Source organism: Megascapheus bottae, chromosome 14, assembly GCF_031878675.1.
Source record: "Megascapheus bottae isolate mThoBot1 chromosome 14, mThoBot2.hap1, whole genome shotgun sequence".
In the NCBI taxonomy this organism is placed as follows: Eukaryota; Metazoa; Chordata; class Mammalia; order Rodentia; family Geomyidae; genus Megascapheus; species Megascapheus bottae.
Window position 1 is genome coordinate 23,615,923 of NC_143522.1, and position 20,589 is coordinate 23,636,511.

Sequence of the window (20,589 nt, forward strand, 5' to 3'; positions counted from 1 at the left end):
ATGAAAGCAATACTCAAAAGTGAGGCATCAATGTTTTAAATATCTTCTGACTCCTTTTGAAAGGATGACTCATGACAATTGTCTATAAGACTGGAGCAACATTCATTACAGAAAATGATCCTTAGCATCACTTTTATAAATACTTTTAAACTTCATTCTTTAATGTCTGAATTGTACTGATTAACCCAACATGTTATAGGCATAGATCAGCTGTTTTGAAAAATCATCACTAACAGAAACCGAAGGACTCTACAAGAGAAAATGTTTTTTATAGATTATTTTTCCACACAGAATTCCCTCCCATTGTTGTTAAACATGAGTTTTAAGAAAGAATAGCTTAAAATGTTTTATATCTCTTATAAGCATATCCAGACAGGTAAGGCAAAAGCTATAAAAGGTTATAAGTGTTATTTGATGTCCATATTATAGGATTCAGAAAAGCTAAAAGAAAAAATCCTTATAATGCCCTATGATATAAATTAAAACAGATTCTAAAATGATATTAATGCTGCATGTAACTTAATGCACATAGGTTTAGAGCAAAGGTCAACAATTTATAACTCATGGGGAACACATAGTACACTACCAGTTCTATAAACAAAATTTTATTGGAATCCCACATTTACTAGTTTACTAGTGTCTATGGTAAACAAAACTTAAAGGCCTGTAAAACTTAAAATATTTACCATCCTGCCAATTTCTTGTGAGAAAAAAGTACTGCCCACTGACCTAAAGAACAGTGGATAGAATATAAACAAGTTGAAGGCAATTACAACCAATCAAAGCATACAGTGGGAAAGTCACACTCAGTTCTTTCAGAAATGCTTGTCTATTTCATAGCTGCTACTAAAAGCAAATGTCACAAATAAGCATCTGGCAAAGCACTGCGATCATAATTACCTTATTCAGAAAAGCCGATGCTAACCAAGCAATTTTATGCCACTAGAATAAGCCCCATCCAGCACTCTTACTGAGCCATGAATACCAGTAAGAGCTGATGGCAATTGAGTCCTAAATCGAGTCTGCTCTCAAAACGTCTTTAACAAAACAGCAAGAATGACTATAAACCTCTAGATCTACTCTCTAAGCAAAACTACAAGGCAAAGAAAAGTGATATACAACAAGCAACATACCATGGGTCAGGCTGGAAAAGCACAGGGTTGGATACAAGCACTGTGGGAAGGTGGTAACATGTGCTAAGATAGCAAAGTACAAAATTAACAGGAAACTCTCAGTTGCAAGCTATGGTGGTAAAGAAGTCCCTATTTATAACAGCAGCTAATGAAATACTTAAGATTAACTTAATAAGAAATATGGATAGAAAGAAAATGTTAAAATACCCCCAAATATCTCAGAAGTCATTTCCATATAAGAAGATATACCATGTTCATGAAAAAGACTAATATCATAAAAATGTCACTTCTTTCTGTTAAAAATAATCTTTTAAAAATTATCAATTTTAAAAACAATTTTTAAACAATCTAAACAATTTGACTTTACAATTCAAATAGAAAAAACCAGCAAAAGAACCTTCCACAAAGTTCTGAATATAAGCAATGAAAGACAAAGGTCAAAGTGAGGACTAGTCTTACAGAGAGCAAAATATACTGTAAAAACAATGGCAAAAACAGCATGCCATTGGCACATGATTCAGCAAACCAAACAGAACAGAAAGAATGATACAAACATACATAATAAGGGCAGGATAAACAAACTTTTACTACATAATTTGGAAAAATTTAGTGGCCACCTATGGATCCTTATTTCATGGCAGACTCCAAGCAAAATTCTACTTGGACCTACACAGGTACTAAAAGAAAAAAAGTTAGTGATTTTTTTTCCCCGTCCCTACCTCTCTTTCTTGCTCTACCAGTTGAGCCACAATTCCATTTCCAGCATTTTAGTGGGTAATTGGATATAAAACTCTCATAGACTTTCCTACCTAAACTGGCTTCAAATTGCAATCCTCAGATATCAGCCACCTGAGCAGATAGGATTATAGGCATGAGACACTGGCACCAATTAGATTCCTTTTAAAAGTAGTGAAGGTCTTAAAAGTGAGAGAAGAGGGCCAGGAGTTTGGCCTAGTGGTAGAGTGCTTGCCTAGCATGCACAAAGACCTGGGTTCGATTCCTCACATACATTGAAAAAAAAAAGCTGGAAGTGGTGCTGAGGCTCAAGTGGTAGCGTGCTAAGCCTTGAGAAAGTCCAAGGACAGTGCTCAGGCCCTGACCCCAAGCCCAGGACTGGCAAAAAAAAAAAAAAGTGAGAGAAGAGAAGATCTTCCTGAGAGCAGGTCTTTCAACTATGACACAAAATCCCTAAGACATAAGAATAATTTTAAATATAAGTTCTGTAAGTTTAAATTGTAAATTGTAAATATATACCATATTGTATTTGAAACTGAGAAGAAAATATGTGCAAAGGATACAAATAAAATTCTAAAAAAAATACAAATGGCTCTTTCAGGCTATGAAGAGAGACAGATGGATTACATGCCTGCAATCCCAGCAGTTAGGTAGCTGAGGTAGGAGGACCACAAATTCAAGGCCAGCCAGGATCACACAAAAAATTGAGAGGGAGGAAAAAAAATATATAAAAAGATGTTCAGACTCCTTTAGAGGAAAAATAAATAAATTTAATTTGATAACATAACATTACTCTTCATGTGATAAAAATAAACATCTAGAAGTTGGAAGTATGTTCTACAAGAGTAGATACTCTTATCCAATGCAGATAGACATTTAAGTAAAATGTTCAAACATCTAAGGAAAGGTATTTGGAAACCAAGCTTACTGGCATTTCCCCCCATACACCATAGAAAGTACACACAAGCTGAGAATGGGAGGGTTGTGGTTCAAAGCTAGCCTAGGCAGAAGATTTCTCAATACCTTTTCTTAACCCTTTGCTAGGCACAATGGTACATGCCTGTTATTCCAATATATAGGCCAAGATTGGAAGGACTGGGGTACCAATACTACATCTCCATGGAGGGAAGCTGGATGTAGTGCCATACATCCCAGCAATACAGGAAGCCTGAAAATAGGCAGATCTCCCCTAGGGTTGCCTTATCCTAAAATTAATCAGTGGAAGTTGGCACAGTCATAGCATACCAGCCTAGCAAGCACATGACTTGCATTTCGAATCCAAATACTGCCAAAAAAGGAAAAAAATGACATGTATCTAGGCTGTCTATATACTGATAGACAGGGAAGCTGTACGAGCCTCAGGTCTTTTGAACTTTAGTATGCCTCTTGGTATTCCTCTTGAAGTACCCTCAGACTGCCAGGACATGGAGAATGACAGACCATATGGAGAAGCACAATGGCCCAGCCAACAAACACCAAGCATGCCCTGGTTCTTCCAGTCCAGCAAACTCAGTGAGTGAGCCCAAGCCACACCAGCAGAGAACTGCCCAGTCACCTCAGAATGAGAAAGTAGATCACTGCATTCTAGGTGAGCTGTTTTACTCTCCTAAAAATAATTTCTGCAACCAAGTATTCAATAAAATAAAAAAAATTTTAGTGGGGAAAGGTAGGCATCAACTGAAAAAACACTAGTAAAAATATGTGCAGGATGCTCACTTTGTAGGATATATAGGAACTATTAACAGATACATGTAGATGCTTGACTTTTACAAAGGTAAGTTGAAAAACTCATGAGCTGCCAGTACAATTAATAGAGCTAATGTACTGAATATCCTAGCTCAGCAACACAGTGTACTTGTAATTGTCTCGGCTGTTGGCACAGTGGTTTGGGGGATGTCCAGGAGCTGTGGAGACTGCAGTAACAGAGCCTTTAAAGTATGTCAACCTGATTTTTTAAATATCTGTGATGCTTCCCAAGTTATTAAGACAATGTCATCAGGGTGGCTGCAGTCAGGAATGTAAATTCATGCCATCACCTCACAAAAGCACTGAATAACGTTAATCAATACACCTTTAGGAATTGTTATAGGCAAGACTGCACAATCCCGGATTCATTATACTGAAGTTTTAACTTCCAGTGCCTGAGCACTGGAACTCAGCAAGATATATTTGGAGTTAAAATAAAGCCGTTTGGATAATGTCTATAAAAAAGGGAAATAGGGTACAAAAGGCAATACCAGGCACACACACACACATACAGAGAAATAGCCATGTGACAAGTCAGCAAGAAGACAGCACCCACCGTAGTTCTAGGGGTTACTGTCATACATACATGCAACTCCAGTGTAATGGCTTAAAACCAAAACGGTAACATGAAATAGTCACTGGTAACCAGGTTCAATACTAGCAACACTGCCATTTTCTTCTAGTAGGACCTGAAAATGGCATTGCATGATTGTCCCTTCAGCCCAACTTGTACATTCCTGAGAACATTTAGGCACAGTCCTGGCTCACTTCACCACGTGGTTCTTCTCAATGCATGAACGCCCACCTTCATGAGAGGACAGATGTAATAAAGCAACTATTCGTTACAAGTAATGACGTGCAAAGACAGGCACGCACATTTCCTGTTGGGAAGTTTTTGATCCAGGGCAGTACATAATGTTGAAGGAAATGTCATCATGAAGCATGCTGTCTGGTGAGAAGCTACAACTCAAGACACAAAGAAAAATGTTCTTATACAGAATGTGCAAGAACTGGCACTTACCTAAAATGAGATGAAGCTTGGTTTCTGTCTGGAAAGCATAGTGCAATGTCACCAAAAATGGTGACTGTCTAATGTGCTCCAGAACCTGTCGTTCTGTCCTTGTGTGCTCTGTCGTTTTGGCCTTTTGAACTATTGTTGCCTTCTTCAAAACTTTCATGGCATACAGCTTTCCAGCATCATGACCACTTATTTTACGAACTAGAAATACTTTTCCATATGCTGAAAAGAAAAAGAAAAGAATTAAAGTGCTACATGAGCAGAATGTAATTTATAGAAATATATTTATTTAGAGTATCGGCACACACAAGGGCTCTTTAAAAGTACCACTGATGCTATTTCAAATGGTTCTTTGATAAATTTCTTCAGTTTTATACCTAGTATATTTCTTAATCTAGTATAGTTCTTAGTCTAGCTCTCAGCATTTTTCTACATGTCTGGCTACTGCTAACAGGTATGCTTTCTTTCTTTGTTATTTTCTCCTCAAGATTTTTCAGCTAGAAGAAGCTGTTATAGTAAGAAACTGTAGTCCAATTGTGGAACAGCTAGGGTATTTCAAATATCATATAAAGTATCTAGCAAATATATGCATATTTGTACATACATATTTGCATTTACATTTATTATTGATGTAAAAAGATGAAGAGAGTGCTCAGTTCTTTTTCTTCTTTTTTGGCATTACTGGGGTTTGAACTTAGCACTATGCCACTTGAACCACTTCTCTAAGCCTCTTTCCATTAATAACTTCTCAGATAGAGTTCTTGTACTTTGTCCGGCACTGGCCTCAGAACTGGGTCCTCACACCAATGCAGACATGAAGGTCTTGCTAACTTTCCTGCCCAAGCTGGCTGGGCAATAACCATAATCTTCCCATTTCCATCTCAGGCATGTACATCCCTCCATATCTATCCCAAGATGAGATTTTTTTTTCACAAAAATCTCATATAAACCAAGTGCCTGAAGTATTCCTCAATATTTATTTTTTTAATCTAGAGTGATATCAACTGGCATTATGGAAACAGATATTTAGCTGGGTGCAGGTATTTCATGTTTATAATCATAGCTACTCAGGAGGCTGAGATCTGAGGATCATTGGTTCAAAGTTAGCCTGGGCAGAAAAGTCTGACTCTGTCACCAATAACCATCAAAATGCCAGACTGAAGATGTGGCTCAAGTGACTAAACTGAGAGCAGTACAGATAGATACTCCTTTAATCTCTGAGCACTAATTCTTGGCTCAATAGGCTAACTTTACCACACTTTTCACATGACATCTGCTGGGAAGAATCCTGTCTGTGGTACCACTCCTCCAGGTAGAGAAACAGACGCTAGCAGGCTCTGTGCGTCACTGGACAAGGCAGTGTCTCTGCATTTATTTCTAGGGACAGAGGAATGTGAGGAAACAGGAGGAGTGGAGTAAGGCAAAAAAAAAAAAATCAAGAAAAGAGAGAAGGAAGTAGTTTCCTCAAAAATGCTTCTTGGAATGGTTAGGTTAATTATGCTCCGTAGCAGCTAAGAGCTCTTGTACTGTATGCAGTTCAAGTATTTTAGAACCTAGTTTAGAACAAGTGCATGCTATGCCATGTCACAGATCAGTGTTAGAGTGTACAGGGGAGAGGAAGTCAATGCTTGGTAAGGAACTCTCAGCATCAGGCTCTGTACCAAACCCCTTCTTCATAGTCACTCATTTAATCTCCACGACACGGGTACTTTCAGTATTCCACTGCATAGAGGAGCACAGAATAAGGGTTCACAAAGGTTTGTATATGGTATGTGTAATAAATTACAATAAATACAGTTTGAGACATTAACAAGGCAGAGGCGAGTCCAGAAAAAGAATAGCAACTTTCAGATCCTAACAAATCAATTCAAAAATGAAAAGGCGTGGGAGGGGGTAGGAGGAGGGAAAGGGGGCAAAAACATGAGAAGGGGTTTCCAGGTTTGAGAAGTAGTGTACCCATTACCTGGTAAATGTAAAAGGTGTATCTGTTCAGAAGCCATGTAAACCTAGAAAACATTCTAAGAAGTTTATCTTCTAACTATGTTCGCTGGGGAGACAGTGAAATCCTCTTTAGGCAGCTGTGGAGCTTTCATGTTCCATACATACACATGGCACTGGCCCTAAACTCTGCTCTCCCCTCAGAATGCTGTAGTCCTAGAAATACCAGAATTCGTTTAATCTCTCAAGTGGAAAATGGTTTCCCTGTCACCACTGAAACATGGCTGTTCAGCTCTTTCTCAGCACTCCATGTACGTCTCTCAACACAGGTGATCATATGACAAATGGCTGGGTATTATTGTGTAACATTTAAGCACTTAGCTTTTAGATACCTAAGAATTTATTTTTGTTGTTGTTGTTGTTTGTGGGGCTTGAACTCAGGGCCTAGGCGCTGTCTCTGAGCTTTTGTTTTCACTCAAGACTAGCGCTCTACCACTTTTTTTAATTTTTTGGCCGGTCATGGGTCTTGAACACTGGGCCTGGGCTCTTCAGCTCAAAGCTATCGCCAGAGCCCTTTGAGCTCTTCAGCTCAAAGCTATCAGCCCCACTACCCATTTTCTAGTGGCTAAGTGGAGATCAGAGTCTCATGGTCTTTAGTACCAGGGCTGGCTTTGAACTGTGACCCTCAGATCTCAGTCTCCTGAGTCTCTAGGATTACAGGCATGAACCACCGTGCCCGGGTGCTCTACCACTTTTGAGCCACAACTCCACTTCTGGTTTTTTTGCGGTTAACTGGAGATGAGAGCTTTACTGATTTTCCTGGCCTGGGTTGGCTTCAAACCTCAATCCTCAGATCTTAGTCTCCTGAGTAGCTAGGATTACAGGCATGAGCCACCAGTGCCCAACAAGAACCTATTTTGTTCTTAGAACATTCCAGTAAATGGGGGACAGGCAATAATCTCTACTTTAGAGGTGAAGAATTGAAATATATATTTAATCCTGATCTTACTTGTGCCCCTGTTGCTTCCCTAAAGTCAATGACCTCAGCAACCAATAAAGGTAGATGGGAACATCAAATAAGTTAGAGGGCAGGAAAGGAGTTTTAACAGCGGAATAGACCTAGCACTACTGGGAAGTTTTGCAAAGTAGCCCGTGACTGACGGAGGCTCTAAGCGGCAAAATATAGTCTTTATATTGGCTGCACACAGGCTGATTTTTAATTTTCATTTCCTACTACACTCTCTTGACTTAGAGAAAAATGTATTTATACTTCTCTAAAATAGTATTTAAAAACATTATTATGCCCTCTCTTATTCCTTAAGCCAATCTTATAGTAATATTATTTTGAGATATCTCACCACTAGGTGGGGTTCATTGATAAATGCTATGGGTTTGTACTTATTTTTTCTTTCATACCTTTCCTGTTTCTTTTTTTTTTAAGTTGTATTTTACTCCAAGTGACCATTAAGCAAGACAAGATGTTAATGTACACTGACTCTTAAAATAATTCAAAATCATCCTATTGCCAAATTACTTCAATATGGTCAGGTAATAGTCAATTTCCTTGTCAAATGATAAAAAGTTTCCCCATAATTCAAATTAAAGACCACATACCATCAGGCAGGGAGTTTGGCCTAGTGGTAGAGTGCTTGCCTAACACGCACGAAGACCTGGGTTCGATTCCTCGGTACCCCACATACATAGCAAAAAAGCCGGAAGTGGTGCTGAGGCTCAAGTGGTAGAGTGCTAGCCTTGAGAAAGTTCAAGGACAGTGCTCAACCCCTGAACTCAAGCCCAGGACTGGCAAAAAAAAAAAAAAAGACCACATACCCTGCCAATATAATTACATTCACCCATCAGAAGATGTCGGGGAAGAAAAAATGTATGAAGTTCACTAATCCCTTGTTTTTACTGTTATGGTTGCCATGGATGACAGTACAGCCAAGGTACTCTAACCAAATGGTAAATCAAGATTCAAGGAGTGTCTTACAATGCTCCAAACAAGTATTTCAAACTAATTTCTTGCTTAGTAGTAGACTGTATGACTAAAACATGACTAAAATACCCTTGTTTTTGAAGCACCCATCGGCACTCAAATTACCAAGTGAGGAAAAGACACATTTGTTATTGGAGAGACCAGGAAAAAAGACAACTCACTGGTTAACTGGTTTGAAGCTTAGGGCAGAGGGAGAAAGTGAGATGGTCCTGGTGAAGAGGGCCATCCGCCCTAGAATGACCCACATGTTTCTTAATATTTTCAAAGAAGCCACTGATAGTGGACTTGGCAGCAATGCTATTTCCTGTTAGTTTACATCTAGATGACTAAGAGCTTATCAGTATTGCCAAACTCCTGGTTTTCCATTCACCATGTGTACATTACTGAAGTAATTCTATTTTCTAAACATTTGGGGAAATTGCAAAGGCTACTGAGATTAAAAAAAAATTAACAGCAGCACTTAAGTTTGAATGGAGGCCCTGAGATGGATGTTTGTATAGCACTTTGTACTTAGGTGACAAGACTGATTTCAGGCTTATCTGTATGGCACTCCAATTTTTGCATCTGTATGCCATGACATCAACTGCTCTACTACCAATCTTCACAAAAGTATTTCTATTGCGATGAATCATATTACATTCATCAGAGCAGAAAGGACATCTATGGCCAAGTGAATAAAGGTAAATCTTTCCATTCAAGGCACTTATAGACACCATTTTGGAAGCTGCCAAAAATCCATGTGTGTTTACAGGAGAGAATTACAAGAACACTAAATTTTTCAGAACAGTGAAGGCTTCTTTCCTTCAAACTGAAATGTATATTTATGGTACAATGTTGACAAATGTAACCTCAGTAACAAAGGAAATCATGAATGGACCCACATTAGAGAAATTTCTAGTTCCTGAGAGTAGATCTCTTCTCAGCTTACTTTCTGGGTGTGGAGCTCTTATTTCATTTACCATGACTATCATCTATGAATCAAGATTTTAGAACTTGCTGCCACAATAAAAAAAAACCTAAAACTTGCAGTTTAGAAACAAAGTATTCATTCTGCCATGTCAAAAAAATTGTACAATGTCAAGTTCTTTTTTTAAGCTATGAAGAGAGAGAGAGAGAGAGAGAGAGAGAGAGAGAGAGAGAGAGAGAGAGAGAGAGAGAGAGAGAGAGAGAGACAGACCGACAGACAGACAGACAGACAGACACAGACAGACAGGGCAGAAACAAAGCCCTAGTTACATCAGCATGTAGAGGTCTCCCTGAAGAGGAGTCAGTCTGGAGAGCAAAGATGCGATCAATGAACAAATAGATCTGAATTTGAGAAATCTGCCATTTCATTGGAAATGAATGTATTGCATGCTATTTTTTTTTGCCAGTCCTGGGCTTAAGCTCGGGGCCTGAGCACTGTCCTTGCATTTTTTTTCAAGGCTAGAGCTCTACCACTTGAGCCTCAGCACCACTCTGGCTTTTTTCTATGTATGTGGTGTCTAAGGATCAAACCCGGGTCTTCGTGCACCTAGGCACTTGCCAAACTCCCGGCCTCCACTTAAGAAATGTAGCACAGGAAAGTATCTTAACATAGCAACATCTAGGTCATTGCCTTGTGACCTCCCACAAACTATGTAAAAACTAATTACAATGTCTGGCCACATCCGTTTCTCATATGTAATTTCACTTGTGAAAGATCATAATTTCCCCACATATGATTTATCCTGGATACTAGCTCCCAGCCTGAAATTAGTCCCCCTTCCTATACCCACTGTTTCCACTACAGAACCTCATTTACTCCTGCACAGCAGTACCAGGAAAGGTATCAAATAAGAAATACACTCAGATCTTTACATTTCACTTGTCATGACCTTCAAAACTCGCATCCTTATTTGACAGCTCTATGCTTTCTGAATGTACACAGTGACACCACAGTAGCACTTACTGACACTCCAGTCAAACTGCCACCACCAAAAAGAATTCTAAGAGAAGGAGCTCCCTTTGGCTATTATCCTAGCATGAGCCATAACAAAAAGCAAATACTACGAGTTCTACCATGAAACTGGCTGGCCACAATTTTGTACCTCTAAAGATTCAAGTAAAACACATGATTAGATCTCCATCAAAAAGAACTTTCACTCTCCATCCCAAGTAATTTTCTAAACATAGCTTGTGTTAAGATAGATCAAGAGACAATAGCTCATTTGCACTGTACAGAAGTTAAATTCTACTCAGAAAGACTTTAGTAAATTGAGATTTAATTGTCTATGTAATACTTTTTAGGGACTATATAAAAAAGAACTGTGAGTTCAACCCCAGTCCCACCACCCCTTCCCCAAAAAAGGAAAATCAAATACACTAAAATTGTTTCATAACATTTGTTTCCTAACTCGAAGGCTGAAGGTTATATTCTTGGTTCATTATGCTTACAATTCTGTAAATAAGAGCCCAGGAAGAGACTGATATTTAAAAATCCCAATTCCATTCAAAAGAAAATCAGAAATAAAAATTACATTTTATGCAGTGATGAAGAATGTGGTACCAGACTAGGTATGATACATTTATTTCCTAAACATGTAGACTTCAACAAAGTATTTAACATATTTGTGTCTCATTATGGACAGTAACAGCTTCCACATTGTATGAGTTGAAAAGTAAGTTAATATACTTTCTAAAATAGGTCCTGGCAGTAACACTATATAAGTATTAGTGAAAAGAAAATGTGCATCTTTGTGCCTACATCCACATGCAAATATATATACAGAACTGTACCTATTTCTTGAAATGTGTAACAGTAAAAATACTTCAAAAAGCCACTATTGTAGATTAATTTACATACCTTGCCACAAAAAAACACAAAAATATATAGGTCAAGTATTTTCTTTTTTGCTCAAGTTCTTAAAATCAGAGTTAAATTAGAAATCAATTACAATGTCTATTTTATCTTAGATGCAAGACCTATTTGACTTCCCTTTTCTATATAGTTATTTATTCATTCACTTTTCTCTTTGAAAATGCCCTGTATCTCCTTTTGAAAATGTATCATCCTTGAAACACATTAAAAATTATATGGAGGTTTCTTAAAAAGCTAAACATAGCACTATCCTATTAACCAGCAAAACCACTCGAGTATATATCCAAAGGCATGTACGTCAGGGAACTTCATACACATACATGAAAATAGAATAATACATGATTGAAACTATCCTAAGAAGTGGGAGAGAACTAACACACGTAGTTCATAGGATGTTTCTTTCTCTCGTCTCAAATGAATTGAAAATGAAAGGCTATTGAAAAGAACAAAAGTTGCAAAGAAACCATACCCAAATGAAAGGTTGAAACACAGAGAAAACGAGCTGTGAAAACCATAGAATCTTACTAAAAGAAAAAAATTTATGAAAAACCAGGAATCTAGGAAGGCCAAAAAACAGATGCATAAATAATTGCTGTATATATCTTAACAATCAGGCTATTCACCTACCACCATAGTTGTACCTTAACAAGTGTATTTAATGGTGACTTGTTAGTGGCAAGTGGTATCCAAGTTCCGGTGGTGCACCTATATCTCTGCCCTAAGTACCCTTTCTCTGGAGAAGGTAGGTGGGAGTCAGTTAATCTAGGAGATTACGTGCCACCAAGCTCAACCTCATCTCAACACAAGCAACCTTTACTCCTGTCTAAAACTTCCCATGCGTTCAGGCTGAATCTGGAGTCCAGCTTAGAGCCCAAGCTTTTTTGGGCTCCATCCCTGCCCATCCACTTCCCTGGCTCATTCTCTCATGCAGCAATTTTTGCTTCTATTTCTGCTACTGACAGCATCAATAAGAATTAAAAACTGTATTCATACTAAAGACACAATGTCAGTCAACACTTTCATATGGAATAATCTTTTGTTTTTCACAAACATCACACCTGTACGATTTATATAAACACTGTGGGCTTATACTGAACTGTGGGGCATGCCCGACACTGAACCATAAGGCACAGGGGGTATAGACAAATGCAAAATTATATGATTTTGGAATGACAATGTTGGCAATTCAATGAACATATGATTTTAAACATGCTGTTTTAAAGGGATACTCTCCCAATAGTTAAAGAGAATAAGATGATAAATGATGACTAAGTCATCCGACTATTTAAAACAGCCTTTAAAAATGACTCAACTAAAGATATTCCTTATTATGTTACCACAAAGTATGTGTCTTTCAGCTGCCTAATGCAATTTACAGCACCCTCTAGTGGCAAATTGCTCAGAAGAAATGAAATATATTTTCTTTAACAAGTGAAATGTTTCTGAAAAGTCTTCCATAAAAATACTTTTTTTTTTTGAAGGGGTTATTTTGTGGGGGAGACAATTTAGAGTCTGGAGTCAGTGGGTAAAGAAATGACAAACTGGAATAATGAGTTATTCAGAAGGTGACTTTGTTCACTTTGTAATGCTATGTATTATATCATGACTCTGCAAGTGATTCTACCTTTTCCCAGTCCAATGGCTGTGTCATGTTGTACTAATTATGTACTAAATAGATCTCTTTTCTTCCAAAAAAAAAATGACAAACTGAGCTGGGCACAGTGGCTCATACCTGTAATACTAGCTACTGAGGAGGCTGAGAACTGAGGATTGCGGTTAAAAGCCAGCCCAGGCACTAAAGTCCACGAGACTCTTAGCTCTAACCATCAGAAAACTGAAAGTGACGCTGTGGCTCAAGTGGTAGAGCGGTAGCCTTGAGCTGAAGAGCTCAGGGCCAGAGTTCAAGTCCCATGATGACAAAAAAGAAAAAAATGATAGACTACATTATGAAGATGACACACACACAGCTGAATAAGCAACCCAATGATAAAGTCTACTTGGTAATCTGTTTCTTCACAGAATAAATCGTAAGACTTGCTGGTGATTACATGGAGGGAAAAAAGAAAGCATGTTTTAAGATAAAAGTGAACCTCTCAAGAGGGTCCCAAGGACTAAGAGTGATGGGTACTACCCATTTGACAACTACTATATGCACAACACTGTGATTCCTACATGTTGCCAACATTCAGCCCAAGGTTTCAAGCACTAAGCTTAGACCCAAAGTTCAGATCCATATCATTAAATTTGCAAGTTTATATGTCATACATCTTTTAAAACTACTCACTGCTGAGTACCAGTGGGTCACACCTGTAACTCTAGCTATTCAGGAGGCTGAGATCTGAAGATCTCATTGTGGTTCAATGGCAGCCCTGGAAGAAAAGTCCAGTTACCCTCTCAAAAACCAGAAGTGGAGCATTAGCTTTGAGTAGAAGAGGTCAGGGAAAGCTCATAATCCCTGATGTCAAGATCTACAACTGAGAAAAATAAAAACAAATAAAAACTACTCATTATTCTATGCCTAGCACAGTACCTGTTTCTCAATCAATACATCTGAATAAATGAATTATAGGCCAATAGGAATAAACTGAAAAATTTTAAATAAAAAAGTGTCTTCACTGGGAAGTAGTGGCTTTCTTGTATAATCTTACCTACTCAGGAAGCTGACATCTGGAGATCACCAATCAAATCCAGCGTGGGCAAGAAAGTCCACGAGACTCTTTAGCTCCAATAAGCTACCAAAAAGCCAGAAGTAGAGTTTTGGCTCAAATGGCAGAGCACTAGCCTTAAGCAAGTTCAGGAACAGTACCTAGCCCTGAGTTCAAGCCCAAGAACCAGCACACACACACACACACACACACACATACACACAGTCAACCAAATCAATACTTGAGAAGGATTACTTTGGATAAGGGATTAACAAGGCCTAGCTGGCACCGTACAGCTTAGACAGAGAGTAGGATATGCCAGCTAAGTTTGTATAAGTACATCTTATAATGTTCACACAATGACAAAAATCACCTAATGATGTTTCTTAGAATGTAACCCTGCTATCAAGTGACAAGACTGTACTTGGACAGAAAGCAGAATAATCAAAGGGAAGGCTGAAGAGAAGATAGGAAAAGAAAAGCAGAATCATTATTCCCACTACAAATCCAAAATGTCATCACAAAACAAACTCTGGAAGATGAACCAAAGATATTTCCTGGACTTTGAAGTATCAATAGGAAGAATATTGCTAGAGACAAGAGAAGAAATTAAATACTTGTTAGGTCTATTATGCCTCACCCTGTATTAGGCTATGGCACGGGCAAAGGGCAACAGCATTGGAAAAACACATGAAGGATGAACTTCAGAATGCAAACTCATTCAGCCACTCTGGAAAGCAGTATGGTGATTCCTCAAAAGACCAAACATAGAGCTCCCCTGTAACTCAGCAATCCTACTCCTGGGTATTTACCCATATTTCCACAAACAAAGCTATACTAAACTTACTAGCACAACGATGTTCATTACAGCATTATTTACTATAGCTAAAATATGGAACCTTCTACTGAAGGATGCCCTTCAGTAGATGAATGGATCAAGAAGATGTGGTATTTATACACAATGCAATTCTATACTGCCATCAGAAAGAATGGCATCGCCTCATTCATGAGGAAATGGAAAACTTGGAAAAAAATCATATTAAGTGAAGTAAGCCAGACCCAAAGGAACATAGACTCAATGGTTTCCCTCATTTGTAATAATTAGTACAAATCTAGGATTTTCCTAGCAGAGGACCATAATAACTCAAAAGCTATATACATATGGTCATATAGGATGAGACTAAACAAAATGAACTCTAGGAGATGGAAACAAAAGGTTTATCTTTGTGACTGTTGTTCTTAATATACTATGTTCTTTCTTTTCTCTTTTTCCCCCTTATGGCTAATTTCATGTTGTTACAGCACCTGACTTTTGTTACCTGGTATACTGTATACACATTTATTTGTTTATTTGAAATAGTGAAGGGAGGAAAACAAGATGATTGGTGGGGGAAAACAAGATGATTGGTGGGGGAAGGAAATGGGGACAAAAACATGAGAAGGGGTATCAATGTGTGAGAATGTACCCACTACCTGACAAGTGTATCTGTAACCTCATCTATACATTACTGTGACAATAAAATAAAATAAAATAAAATAAAAGGAGTTTACAGTCTAGACAGATTTGAAGGAAAATTCAGAGAACATTTCAGTGTTTGTTTGTTTGTTTGTTTTTTTGCCAGTCCTGGGGCTTGAACTCAGGGACTGAGCACTGTCCTTGGGCTTGAACTTTTTTTTTTTCTCAAGGTTAGAGCTCTACCACTTGAGCCACAGCAGTACTTCTGGCTTTTTTCTATGTATGTGGTACTGAGGAATCGAACCTAGGTCTTTGTGCATGCTAGGCACTCTTACCACTAGGCCAAACTCCCACCCCCTTCAGTTTTAATCTTTACAGAGGGCTCTCACAAAAAAAAACAAAAACAAAAACAAAAACAAAAAAAAACAGAGAATGAAGCAATTTGGGCAGGATCTGGACAGCTGAAAGAGGAGAAGTGCTGAAGATGGGAGAACAAGATAAGGAGAGGCTTGGGAGGGTGGGAAAGTACACATAATTGTAGGGGAGAAAAGACAATAAACTGGACTAGAAAGTAGGCAGGATATCAGGGTAGCAAAGCAAAATTGACAGGAAATGCTGAAATCCAAGCAAAAATCTGAACTTGAATAATTAACTGGAAAAAAGGTACTATATGTTCTTAAACAGGAGAAGTGCATAATAATATACTTATCTGAGACCTTTATAATAAGGTATAGTATAAAATGGAAAGCTTACAAAAGGAAACTAAGAAGTCTTTTGCAATAATCTATACATTTGGTAAAATGAGCAACACACTTGGAACAGAATGCTTTCTTCTACCCCCATCCAAAAAAAGAAGACAAAGTCAAGAGTCTGTTTAACAGAAAGTTATGAGTTCGTGAGAATTTAGAACTAAAGAGGACAAAACGGAGAAGAATCAAAAAATTATTTCTAGCTTAGGAATGGGATCAACAAATTAGTAATGATAGACTGAAGGAATAAAACAGCCGAAAGAAAATTCAAGCTGTTGAATAAATGATTGTTATGAAGTTAAGTATGAAACTGTAAAAGTAGATCATTTATATTCCAATATCCCACAAACTCTGCCAGGTATCTGATAAGCAGTATTTTTCTACTTCAGAATATATAAAAATTAACTTATCAGAAGTCTTCAGTTTCACTTCCAAAGAAAACCTCACATGACATATACAGGCTTTTGTAAGATTTTTAAGGAGTGCTGGGAAATTATCTTAAAAAGGTAATGAAACTGTAAGATTAGTGGTGAAATTTTTGAATAAAAATTGAGATTTTATTATATTCAGCATAAAATTTTCCACCTACTCTATTTAGTCATCAAAAGTTGGATTTTAAATTCAAAAGTATCTACCATGACTTTCCTTAGCTATTCCATCTTCTCATGAGAACTGTATACTGTCAGCTGACAAAAAAGAAAAGTATATCCACAGCTCCCTAAAGAACTGTAGGAGCACAGGGAAGGCCATGAAGTGCAGATGCAATGTGGAGGGAAACCAAAACAGTGGCCCTGTCTCAGAGGCCTGGGATCAGCACTCAAGGGAAGGCAGCTAATGAGGCAATGTGTAAAAATCCATTGAAAGAATATACATAAGGCTTGGTTTCATAGATATGTACTCAATTATTTATACATGTGTAAAAGGAATTGTAATTTTCCTTCCTTACTTGGTCCTTACATATTTGTATAAAATCAAAGTTACATTACTCTCATTAAAAAATTCCCATTTTTCTATTCCCTGAAGTCTGCAAGAGATTACAATCACAATAAGTTTAATATTTGGCCTTATATTTCTTGGTGCCAATGCTAGAATTTGAATTTAGGGTCTTGGACTCTTACTTGGCTTTTCCCACTTAAGACTGATGCTCTACTACTTAAACCACACCTACACTTCTAGCTTTTTGCTGGTTAACTGGAAATAAGATGGTAGGTATGTGGCCAAAGGGAGCACTACTATACTGTTATTGGGTGTATAAACTTATTCAACCAGTTTGGAAAGCAGTATTAAGGTTCCTCAAAAAGATTAAACATAGAGCTCCCATATGACCCAGCAATTCCACTCCTGGGCATTGATCCAACAGACTGCAAACAAGTCCACACTTAAAGCTCCCAGCACAACCTCATTCACTGCAGCATTGTTTACCACAGGCAAGATGTGGAATTAACCCAGATGCCCTTAAGTGGATGAACAGATCATGTAAATGTAGAATATATACAAAATAGAATTCTATGCTTCTATCAGAAAGAATGATATTGTACCATTTGTAAGGAAATGGGAATGTTATTCATTTCTATTTATCTTGTTATTCATTTCTTTTGTCTTGTATGTGAGTTTATTCATTTGGGGGAGGGTAAAGGAGAACACAGGAATAGTGGGACAAAGATGAACAAATGCAACGGTGATACTAGACACTGTTGAAAATGAGCAATTATATAACTTGTGGGGGAAGGCGCTGGGAGGGAAAAACTGGGAGTCAACAAGGGAAGTGATACTGCTCAAAAAGAAATTTACTCATTACCTGAATATATAACTGTGATCCCTCTGTACATCACCTTTACAATAATAGTATAATTAATTTTGAAAGAAAAGAGTCTCTCAGATTTGTTTGCCCTGGCTAGCTTCAAACTAGGATCCTCAGATTTCAGCAACCTAAGTAACTAGGACTGTTACTAGGTGTGAGCCACTGGTACCCAGCTTAGGGCCTCACACTTTCATTTGGCTTTTTCACTTATAGTTGGTACTCTAACATTTGGGTAATATCTCTAGTCTAGCTTTCTTTTTTTTTTTGCCAGTCCTGGGCTTGGGCTAAGGGCCTGAGCACTGTCCTTGGACTTTCTCAAGGCTAGAGCTCTACCACTTGAGCCTCAGCACCACTTCCAGCTTTTTTTTTCTATGTATGTGGTCCTTAGGAATCAAACCCGGGTCTTTGTGCATGCTAGGCAAGCACTCTACCACTAGGCCAAACTCCTGCCCTAATCTAGCTTTCTTGATGGTTAATTGGATATGGAGCCTCATGGACTTTTCTGCCTGGGCCAACTTAGGTCAGTGGTCTTCAGATCTCAGTTCCTTGAGTAGCTGGTGTTTCAGCCGTAAGCTACCAGCACTAGTCTCATTTGTCTCTTTCTTTTTTTTTTTTTTTAAACAGTTCTGGGGCTTGAACTAAGGGCCTGGATGCTATCCCTGAGCTTCCTCTATGCTCAAGGCTAGCGCTTTACTACTTGAGCCACCAGATTACTTCTGGATTTTTCTGTTTATTTGGTACTAAGGAATCAAACCCAGGGCTTCATGTATAGTAGGTAAGTACTACCACATTCCCAGCCCTTCCTTTGTCTTTTAATGATCAGTAGTTGAGTAGACTTGACATTTATTGATGCTGTAATCCATACTAAGCATGGGGGGGGGCAGGTGGGAAAAAAATATGGGAAGGGATAACAATGTTCAAGAAGTAATGTACTCACTACTTTACGAATGTAAGATTTCCCCAGCATAACTTCCTCCTTTAGGAGCTTAATTACTATTCTGGAGTCCTGCCCTCGTTTTCTTTTTTGCACCTAAGAGTTTTCCCTGTATTTTCTCCACTTGGTACCCTTTTCCTGGTACAAAAAATGTATTTTATCTACCTCTTCAGGGGGTTAGTTGAAAGGGTTTTTCTGGGCTCTCAAAGCTGTCATCTAATTAGAAGGGGAAAATATCATTTTGTTTCTACTTCTATATTAAGACCATATTGCCATATGTAAAATAAACAGGTCAAGGAATAGAAAAAATTTAATGGCACATATTAGAAAACTCAATAGTGAAAATTAATATATTTTCATATGAACTTGAGAAAGTTCAGTAGGTACACACGTGTCTTACCCAGAAAAATTTTCTATTGCCATTGAATAAATGACATGTGGCTGTGCCGATATAACAAAACATGGGATCAGTCTAACTTTTTAAAATTTGTTAAAAGAACTGTTACATGTCCATGTAAAAAAATAAAACCAGCAGTATTTTGATTGATCAAGAAGTTTCATTTGATCAATTGTGCTGATAGTTTTGCAAAGTTTTTGATTTGGGTAAAAAATTAGGAAAACAATGTAAATTTTAATCTCTAAAACATACAAAGACAAAGTAAACACTACAAGCATTTGCCTTAAAACATTCAAGGATATTTAAGAAGTCCTGTCCTATACAATATACTCACTCTTTTAGCTATTCACTGAATAATAGACTACTACATAATTCTTAAAAAGTTATCTACTAGAGCCGGGAGTTTGGCCTAGTAGTAGAGTGCCTGCCTAGCGTGCACGAAGACCCGGGTTCGATTCCTTAGTACCACATACATAGGAAAAAGCCAGAAGTGGTGCTGAGGCTCAAATGGTAGAGCTCTAGCCTTGAGAAATCCCAAGGACAGAGCTCAGTCCTTGAGCTCAAGCCCAGGACTGGCAAAAAAAAAGTTATCTACTCAAAAATGATATGTTTATCTAAAGTCTGTTTCCCTAATATTCTACTAAATTAACAATAAATTGTGAAGAAAAAATATGCCAACCTTTGCGATTTCTCATATTTTTATGTGTTTTGGCACCCATTTGGGCCTTCAATGCAAAGAACCAGAAGCAACGCTGAGCTGGATTTACTGTGGGATGCCAAAGAGAACACAAAGTTTGGCTCCAAGGGTCAGCAAAATGGCGAGGCACAAAGCAGGCTTGGGTCAAAGGCCACCAAGTATGTGCCAATGTAAGCAAATCTGCTGCTTGGGGACTTCTTGGTGGCAGGTTGGACAATCAGGCATTGGCTGTGCACCAGACAAAAGAAACAACGTGTGAAGAACACAATGTCAACATCAAATCCTGCTCCCTGTTTTCCCCACTAGCTCAGGGTGCTAGTTTCTCCAAATGAAATAGATTAAAACTGAAATTTATGCAACGTGATGTTTTTCTCAGATTTTTTTGTCACACAAATAAGAAAAATAAGACCATTAGCTCAACAATGACTTAAAACTTAAAGAGGGAATTCACAAAAACTTATATGCAAAATATGTAAATGTGTACATACCTTGTTCTAACTGTAGA

At 37.9% G+C, this 20,589-nt stretch overlaps 1 protein-coding gene across 1 annotated transcript in view; it reads right to left on the reverse strand.

Annotated features, from left to right (window-relative positions):
* Rps6ka5 (ribosomal protein S6 kinase A5) overlaps positions 1–20,589 on the reverse strand; it is a 131,829-nt gene that overhangs the window by 66,938 nt on the left and 44,302 nt on the right. The window contains exon 3 of the mRNA XM_090344706.1: positions 4,636–4,854. Within this exon, the coding sequence (XP_090200832.1) occupies positions 4,636–4,854 (219 nt within the window). The remainder of the gene's footprint in view (positions 1–4,635; positions 4,855–20,589) is intronic.